The following is a 9,131-nucleotide window of genomic DNA, read 5'->3' on the forward strand; positions in this document are numbered from 1 at the left end:
TTAAGCTGCTCTGAATCTCTTCACTTTATGACTTTATTAAAATGGCTTGTAGAACAGCTATTCAACTGCCAAACAAAGTACAGTTCAGATATAAAGCATGTTTATTGGGCCGCCTAGCCTTTTTTAAAGGCAAAAAAATTTGAATTAATCCAAAGTGTTGGACTTTCCAACATTATTTGACTGGTCACACATGTTTAAAGCCGTGGCTTCTGAAATGCAGACATGGGAACGACATGGTTAAGGCCGTTCCAGTAAGAGGGTCACGACAAATCGGGCAAGTCTGTACGTTTAAAAAGAAAAACGGTGCAGAAATGAAATCAGTGCTGGAAGGCGACTCTCAGGGAATCCATCGTCTGCATCTCGGCCCCCCAGACCTCCTGCTGCTGGACCACCGGCCCCCAGGGAGAGGGCCCCCCACGCTGCGGGCTGGGGTCCCTGCTGGAGGGGCTCTGGTCCTCCGGGGACTCCGTGGTCTGGGCGGCGGGCGGCGGCGGCGCTGCGACCTCGGGCGTCGACTCCCCGGGGCGGGCGGGGCTGGGCAGGCGGGGGTAGAAGGGCCCCACCAGCCAGTTGAGCGGCGTGTTGTTGACCAGGTAGTCCAGGACCTGGTCCAGGGACCGCTTCACCTGGCCCAGCCGCGCCTTCCCGCCGGCGAGCGCGCCCTCGGGCAGGGCCCCGACTCCGGCCGCCGTGAGGCTGGCGTAGACGCCGGAGGCGGAGCGGCCCAGAGAGCGCGCCTCCCGCTGGAGGTGGCGGGGGAGGCCCTGCAGACCGGACGCCAGCGTGAGACAGGTGGTCTGCAGCTGCTGGGAGAGGGAGGCGGCCAGGGGGAGGGGCTCCGCGACCTGCAGGGGGAGGGAGGAGAGAGAAGGAACCGTTCAGCTGGGATGCATTGTCTCCTAAGTCACCTTTTGGCTTCAAGCAGCCTCACCTGGCAGTCTGATTGGACTCTGAGGCTGTGCACCTGTTGTGCGTTGAGTAATCAGTGTGTACCACACTCTGAGATCTCCTTCATGACACCGTTCAACAACTGCTGCATGTATCAGGGCTCAAACTCTGCAGTAAACCTCAGGCCCCGTTTACACCAAGGGAAAAGGAAGATATTTCCACGCGGTTTGGCCTCATTTACACGAAAACGCAGTTTTTATCACAAAACGATCAATTCTAAAAAAACTCCGGCCAAAGTGGAGATTTCTGAAAACGCCGGTTATGTGTTGTGGTGTCAACGGGGAGAAACTGGGTTTGAGGTTCTGAAGCGTCACATTATGCGCCAGGAAATGTTTAACGTCATATGAGCGCCCTATGTTTACAGTTTGTTTGTTACAGGAAGTCCCTCGTGTTATTCGTTGTTGATTCTGAGGATTCTGATTGGCTTGCATGACCTTATCCTTCTCCCTGCACTGCCGCCCATAGGTTTGGCATAGTTATAATGGCGCTCAACGGCGTATTTATGCGTTTTGATGTAAACAACTTTATTGAAAATGACGTGTGCACAATGTTAGTTTTGAAAACGGAGGGGGGGAAATATTAGTTTCTATAAATACCCTGCTAGGTATAAACGTGGCCTCAGTCTTCAACATCCCCCCATGGGGGGGGGGGTCCAAGCCTCCTAGGTGTAAAGCACTGGGAGAGGCCTTGTGTTTGAAGGTGCCTCATGAATAAACACGCCATTGTTTAGAGATCCAGCCCCACAATAACGGACTCGTTGCTTCAGGTCCGAGCTGGATGCGGTTCAGCATCCAGGGCCGGGCTGCAGTTACATCACTGCATGAGCTCCGGTGAGAGGCTGGGCCCCCTGGGGGGTCCAGAGTGCCGCCCGCCTCACCTCGGTGTTGGGGTCCTCGTTCTCCTCCTGCCCCCGGGGCGAGCTGCTGATCCTCCTCTCCACCAATGAGCTCAGGGTGTTGTACACCTTCCTGTTGGCCCCGGCCACGTTCCTCCGGGCGAAGTCGAACTGTCACGGGGACGAGAGCACGAGAGACTTTGGGTTATTAGGAATACCTTCTTGCGATTGACATTTAGGTGCATTTAGCTGACCCTTTTATCTGGAGCGACTTGCAACCGTTCGTGCACACATTGACACACCGACGGCGGAGTCGACCACGCAGGGCGACCGCCGGCTGGTCAGGAGCAGTCAGGGTGAGGCGTCTCGCTCAGGGACACCTCGGCACTCAGCTAGGAAGAGCCGGGGATCAAACCAGCAACCTACCGGTTACCAGCCGACCCGCCCTACCTCCTGAGCTGCTGCTGCCGCCACATCGCTTTAGCATCTCGTATTCAGTTATTATTTCATTTTATTTTAGCTTCTTAACGAACAGAAATGCAAGCGGGAGGCGTGGGCACGCGCCCCCCCCTCCCAGCAGGAGACCCACCAGGTCCCCGGTGTGGGGCAGCTGGGCGATGGCCTCGTGGCTCCTCTGCTTGGCCCCTCGCACCCTGGCCAGGGCCCGGCCGTACGCCCGGCTGCGGAGCCGCGTCGAGAGGGTCCCCAGGCGGCCGTAGTAGCTGGGCCCCTCCGGCCCCCCGGTCGGCCCGCTCTCCAGCTCTGGAACACGGCGGCGGGATTAGTACCGGGGTGTACAGACGCTTTTCCTGCTCCTTGGTTTAACGTGGGTTTGAGCAACGACAAAGGTCGCTGGTTCATCTGTAAACCCCGTAGGGTTTCGCAGAGGAACGGATTAGCATGCCTGCTAGCCGGCGGCGATCAGGAGGTTAGTGAACACTGCCTCACAAGCAAAGCACTGTCTGAAATGTGCTCTTTTTCAACTCCTGATCCCGAACTCAAAATCCCGGTTCACGGAATTATTTTGCTGAGCTAGTTTTAGCACAGGGCTCTGGTGGGGGGGGTGTGGAGACACAACCTCTGAAAAACAACTCAATATTGAACTTGTCGTTCAATATTGAGCATGTGACCAAAAGATGAAACAAAAGGAATTCATACATATGCAATAATATATATTCTATAATATGTATTAGTATATATGTATGCTAATATATTTAAGCATATAGGTGCTATAATATATAGTAGCATATATATGCTATATAAATGCTAACACAACATAAAGAATGGTTGGTTAGTATTAGTATATTAGTATATATCGTAGTGGGGGGGTCTAGGGGTCAGCTCACCCGTCTCTTCCGGGCCGGGGGGGAGGTAGTGCTCTATCAGGTCCTCAGAGGTGCTCAGGGCCTTGTCCACCCCCCCGCTGACCACCGCCTTGGTACGGTCCACCCCCCCGCTGACCACCGCCTTGGTACGGTCCACCGCGCCCCTTAGCCGGCCTGACACCGTCTCCCTGGCAACCGCCACAGCCCCGGTGGCGTTGGACACGATCTGGGGGGGGAGAGAGAGAGAGAGAGAGAGAGAGAGAGAGAGAGAGAGAGAGAGAGAGAGAGAGAGAGAGAGAGAGAGAGAGAGAGAGAGAGAGAGAGAGAGAGAGAGAGAGAGAGAGAGAGAGAGAGAGAGAGAGAGAGAGAGAGAGAGAGAGAGAGAGAGAGAGAGAGAGAGAGAGAGAGAGAGAGAGAGAGAGAGAGAGAGAGAGAGACTCTGTTAAGCACCGGTGTGCCAGCCAGATGACCTTTGACCCTGAGGTTGTCAGGCCTTGGGAGGTGGGAGATGGATTGGCTTTATGATCTGCAGTTCGGAGGCTCTCATCAGACACTTTGAAGGATGGTGCGTGACGTGGCTGCTATGATGGAAAATATTGGAGGCTTCTCAGCCAAATAGCTGGAATATCGGTAGAGAGAGAAACGCTTCAGCAGGGGGGGGAGGGGGGGCTGACCGGCCAACACTTAAGGGCTGTTTACGGTCCCACGTTCACGTGACGCAAGGGGGTTACATAGGTCCTTGCGGACCCTCCTTGCGTCCACCCAAGGGCCTGACGGGCCCCTCCCACGAATTGTAACCTTCTGTCGAGGCGACGCAGGGAACGGTAATACGGCCCGTAGCTTAGAGCATTCTGATTGGCCAGAGTGCATGTTGGGAGAGCAACACGATGGGGGAGATAAATCCGATCCCGAAGACTGTTTGCGAGTTCTTTGCAAACCAACTCAGGTTGCTGAAGCTACGGTGCGCAGTCGCAATAAGGCCTTGATCATTCAACCCCAGTCCTTCTCGACCTCTCGTATTTTAGAACGTGGGTTTATCCACAACACTTCCACGTGTCAACCATCATGCATATGTCAACATCATGCATCATGCACATCATGACCTCGTATGTGTCATACATTTGACATAGATCTTGGGTTAATTCACTTTTTTACCATCTACATGTTTGAGACTGTCCCCTCAATGCCGAGCATTAGTGAATGCCGTCTCTGATCCCTATTCTACATAAGAGCTTCGTTCGATTGGTTGCAATGAAGTACAACTCCTCCCCTTCCTGTCATGATGATTGCAACACTAAACCAGCTGTGGGCAGAGATCAAGGCTGCCCCAACCAGTTCTGGATCAGCGGCGTTAAAACATCAGGGCGTCTGCCAACTCCATCGTTGTGAAAGCTTGTGGGGGCTGAGGGGTCATGGGCGAGATGTGCCAATCGTGACGGTCAGCGGTCCGATGGGATTGTTTGTCTACCTGATCAGACGGCTGCTGAAGTATTGGCAAGGTCTTCTCAATCTGGTCCAGACCTTTGCAGGCCAGCTGGTTGGCAATGGCAACTGTGGGGGACGAAGAGGAACAAATCAGTGTCTGTGGGTGACACGGTCCGAGCTAAACCCCGTTCTATCGAAAATAAACACCTTGATGTGTTCACTGTGCTTCACTTACTTCACTAGGCTGTTTAAGGGCAGGGTCGTTCTAGATTGTTCGAGACAACGCTGTCATCGTTTAACCGTCCTGAACGACGCTAAGGGTGCAGTGGATGAACAATAACTTTGCTATATACAGAGCTTTGTTGTGTACGTGCGTGGCACGTCCTTACTGTACCGACGGATATATTGTTGCTTCTCTTTCTTCGGACAAATGTCCTTGTTGTAAGTCGCTTTGGATAAAAGCGTCTGCCAAATGCCCTCAATATAAATGTAAATATAGCGCAGACTTTGACTTTATAAATAGACTGAGGTGTTTCATAATGAGGGACTAAGCTCTCTTAGGAACTGGGTGAGAGGTTACACGGATCCGAATCAACCGGTGAGAAGCGGTTGAGGCGGGTTCTCTCTCTCTTACGCTGGGGCTCGAGCCGGCCGATGAGGGGCTGGGCGGTGGTCATGGCAACGGAGGTGAGGGCCCACACGCCCCTCTCGGCGGCGCGGCACACGGAGGCCAGGACGGGGTGGTGGTCCCGCGTGGAGCAGTACGCGCCGAGGACCAGGCCGTAGGTGGAGCTGACCAGAGGCAGGCTGGAGACACGCCCCATCGCGCTCTGGGGGGCGGGGTCAAAGGTCAGAGGTCAGAGGGTGGGGATAGGGTCGACGTGGCGGCTGTGAGTGACAGGTGTCTGAACGAGGGAGGGGGGGTTTTGAGGTGCTGATGAGACTGGCTGAGATTGTGTCGTTGACAAGTGTTTTTATGATGTCTGTGTTTTTGTTAATGTTGTATAGCGTTGATATCATAAGATTAAGATGTTATTCTGAGTCTGAAACATAAATGAGTCTTTACTTCCAATTTAAATGTTTTAGGAAAACTAAATGAGGTAATATCACCAAATATTAGCCTACCACATTTCTCCAAAGATAAAACACGAGATAGTCAATATCTATTGACCAACTGTTCTGCTAAACAAATATTGCAGTATTGCTCTCACCTGATTTGAGACAACTTCGACCTCTGACATCTGTTGAGAGAGAGAGAGAGAGAGAGAGAGAGAGAGAGAGAGAGAGAGAGAGAGAGAGAGAGAGAGAGAGAGAGAGAGAGATGGATGGATGACAAACTAAACATCAAACCAAATGTTGTATGTCACTGTACCGTTATTACCCAAAATATATGACCATAATTGTTTTAAGTTCGGTATGACTCTATAATAATAATAAGAAATAATAAGAAAAATGAGAGAGAGAGAGAGAGAGAGAGAGAGAGAGAGAGAGAGAGAGAGAGAGAGAGAGAGAGAGAGAGAGAGAGAGAGATGAAAAACTAAACGTCAAAGCAAACGTTATATGTCACTGTACCGTTATTACCCAAAATATATGACCATAATTGTTATAAGTTCGGTATCATTCTTTATTCTACCCAGTTTAGACAGTTGTGATTGACTTGGCTCAAAATTGCGTACCTCTTGGAGGGACCACAGTCCCTCCAAGAGACATGCAGGCGTGACTAAAACACAGACTTCTTATACGCTTCTGTCAGGACCCTGAGAGCAGCTGTGCCACCCAATAAACTATAGTATTGGTTAACCAGATGGTCAACTATCGATGAACCACCTCAGGATGTCATAAAGGGGGTAAACGCCGTGCCTTATCAAATGGAACCCTTTGCTTCTCCACGCTCCCCAGGGGGTCAAGAAAACCAAACCAAAACCAACACAAGGCCACTACAGAAGTGGAATGTAAAAATATAAATTTCCCACTTCAGTGAGTTCAACTAAGATGCAATAAATACAAAACACATGCAAACGAGACTATATTCATGCACAATGGTCTCTGTTAAATATAATTATTAAATATAAAAATACAATACATCAATGGTCTTACCTTTCTCTACAGTGTTGAGGTTCGTACAGTGCAATCACAGAGCAGGTTGAGGAGTTGTAAGCAACGGGGATTGTCGATCAATATTTATACGTCCTCTTATCTCGAGATCTGGCTCTAAGTGACGTCAGTCAGGCGGCGCGCTTCCTCTCCAGGGCAAAGGCAAAGGGAAAAGTCGCTTCACTGAAGCGCGAGTTTTTTTTTTAATGTATTTATATTTCTTTGGTCAAAATACATTGGATTCTAAGTAAGTACTAAGGGAGTAAAAATGACGGAATATTTTGTTGATCCGCAGACTTCAGGAGTGATTGATTTAATTTGTGCATCAGCATAAAGGCCTAGATAGACCTATTTTTTATATGTAGGCCATAACAGATCTTCTTGGAATGGGGTGAGGGGTTAGATGCTGAAACATTAGGGGGTTCCCTTGAAGTGAAGCCACGTATAAGTTTATAGTATTTTACGAGACCACGCGGCAGGTGAAATCAATCCTCACGACGTCATCCCTGAACTGCAGTTTGATCTCCACGCCTTAATGGTTTGATCGGCGCTGGTGTGAAGGTTTTACAACGGGGACTTCCTAAAGACGTGTCGTGGCGTGTGGACTTTTAGTCCCACTATAACATCATGTCATTTATTGAATCTTTCGTTTTATTTGACGTGTGTTTTATGGAGGCCTGATTGCAGGCCACAATACCATTACCATTATCCCGTAGGCCTGATGCATGGGCAGGCTGCTCTTTACTTTACAACACCAGCACACACATGGTCATCAAAGTAAAAGCTCGATCCGGTTTATTGCCTCATTAACTTTAAAAGTAAAGGCCCCTTTTTATGAAATGAATACACGGATTGCATGAAGCTATAGATTTGATGTAAACTTTTGTAAAGAAAATTAAAAAGGTCGTAACATGAAAGTTTATGGGCCTTCTCAAGCTGGATTCTGTATACTGTAGCTTATGATGATATAGGCTACATATTTCTAACCAGAGAATTACAGAAAGTTAAGATCGAGGACCATTGGCCTGATTCTGCTTAGAAAACGGAACTTGACATTATTATACACTCTCGCCGACTAAATAATGCAACGCAGCTGATTTTTTTCATCTGCATTGCATTAGGTAATATTTCATCTAATATCTGATTTGAATATTAACTCAATGGTTCCCTCTTGTGGCTGACATCAGCTCAGCAGTCCGCCAGCGGCCTAGTGGTGCTGAGCTGATGGTCCCCACCAGAGGGCGCCATTGAGTTAATATGACGTTAAACGTTCACTTCATAAACTCAAATCACAAACCAAGCGCAAGTTATCATACGAGGACGTGTCATACTTATAGCCTAAATAACGCTCCCTCTAGTTTCTGAAATGGGTTTAGCGGATCTATTTTGTCAGTAAATGGAATATAATAATTAAGAATGTTTCAGTTGGTGCATCATCCCATGAAAAAAAAAAAAAAATTCTACCTTAGAATGAGCCAACTTTCAGATCATAGCCAACACTTTTGACAGCATGAACAGTATTTTTTATTTGCTTATCTGATTTATTCTCCATTGAATCATGGATACTTTTAACTTTAATTCCATTTACCTTCAACAGTCTACATTTTAATACCACATAGATTCATTGGAACTTAACAAGGGCTCATGATGTAGACAACATGCCACACACACACGCACGCACGCACGCACACACACACACACACTCACATGCTCACATTCACACACGTGTGGTCCCATTATGTGGCCATGCCGGGGGGCATGGCCACATAATGGGACCACACGTGTGTGTGTGTGTGTGTGTGTGTGTGTGTGTGTGTGTGTGTGTGTGTGTGTGTGTGTGTGTGTGTGTGTGTGTGTGTGTGTGTGTGTGTGCGCGAGCCTCCAGACCAACAGATCCAACAGGGCCGCCGTCTGGCTCGGTTTGATGAAACATTGATGGAGCGCGGCGATGGCTGGAGACGTGGAGATCACATTTCAGCCGGTCGAATCTAATTCAGCCGAGCGAGGGTGTAGAGGTCCTGATCATATCAGTTAGAAACCAGGAGAGAGTATCAGAGTCATCGATCGAATGTGGGCGTCTAAGGTTTGAATTATTTTGATTTCCTCCGGACATCAGAGTTCGTGACCTTAAGGGACAAGATAAATCTTAAGTCGTCCGGACTTTGTGTCAAAAAACGTTGCTTGTATAAGTCGGTAAATATCAGTTGTTTTTTGAACAACCGCATCTCTCTCTCTCTCTCTCTCTCTCTCTCTCTCTCTCTCTCTCTCTCTCTCTCCCTCTCTCTCTGTATATTCTTTATCACAAAATCAATTTGTGCTCACAGTGAAGAAACCTCGTTCCCTGGGTGCTGCGTTTCAAAACCCCCAAGATCAGCTTCCCTGGGCGTCTCCCCGGCCCCCTTATGTCCTCACAGGGCGATCAATGATCGCATTGGGACTATAAAGAAAGGAATCAGACGACAACCTCATATTAAGTCTGCTTTATCCCTTTCATAATAAAACTA

The 9,131-nt window shown here is 49.1% G+C and overlaps 1 protein-coding gene across 2 annotated transcripts; it reads right to left on the reverse strand.

The window, feature by feature from the left end:
• Positions 1 to 15: 15 nt before the first annotated feature.
• LOC115529080 (perilipin-2) lies at positions 16 to 6,755 on the reverse strand. Of its 2 annotated transcripts, XM_030337549.1 has the most exons (9): positions 6,631 to 6,755; positions 5,745 to 5,774; positions 5,168 to 5,363; positions 4,577 to 4,659; positions 3,130 to 3,334; positions 2,373 to 2,545; positions 1,826 to 1,954; positions 359 to 845; positions 20 to 277 (listed from the first exon to the last, which is right to left on the reverse strand). In XM_030337549.1, the coding sequence occupies exons 2-9, from the start codon at positions 5,772 to 5,774 to the stop codon at positions 261 to 263; spliced, it is 1,320 nt and encodes a 439-aa protein (XP_030193409.1). In that variant the 5' UTR covers positions 6,631 to 6,755; the 3' UTR covers positions 20 to 260. The 2 variants fall into 2 exon arrangements, with proteins under 2 accessions (XP_030193408.1, XP_030193409.1); XM_030337548.1 differs by having other exon boundaries at positions 16 to 845.
• Between the last annotated feature and the right edge of the window lie 2,376 nt (positions 6,756 to 9,131).

The sequence above is a fragment of the Gadus morhua genome, chromosome 17 (genome assembly GCF_902167405.1).
Source record: "Gadus morhua chromosome 17, gadMor3.0, whole genome shotgun sequence".
Taxonomy (NCBI): domain Eukaryota; kingdom Metazoa; phylum Chordata; class Actinopteri; order Gadiformes; family Gadidae; genus Gadus; species Gadus morhua.

What these genes read in the sequence shown, in the direction of transcription:
- LOC115529080 (XM_030337548.1), bottom strand. Translation starts at nt 5,774, where the DNA reads ATGTCAGAGGTCGAAGTTGTCTCAAATCAG. An exon ending in TCGAAGTTGTCTCAAATCAG is followed by an intron (nt 5,364 to 5,744) that starts GTGAGAGCAATA and finishes CCCGCCCCCCAG; the next exon opens with AGCGCGATGGGGCGTGTCTC. An exon ending in CCCCGGCCCGGAAGAGACGG is followed by an intron (nt 2,546 to 3,129) that starts GTGAGCTGACCC and finishes GCCGTGTTCCAG; the next exon opens with AGCTGGAGAGCGGGCCGACC.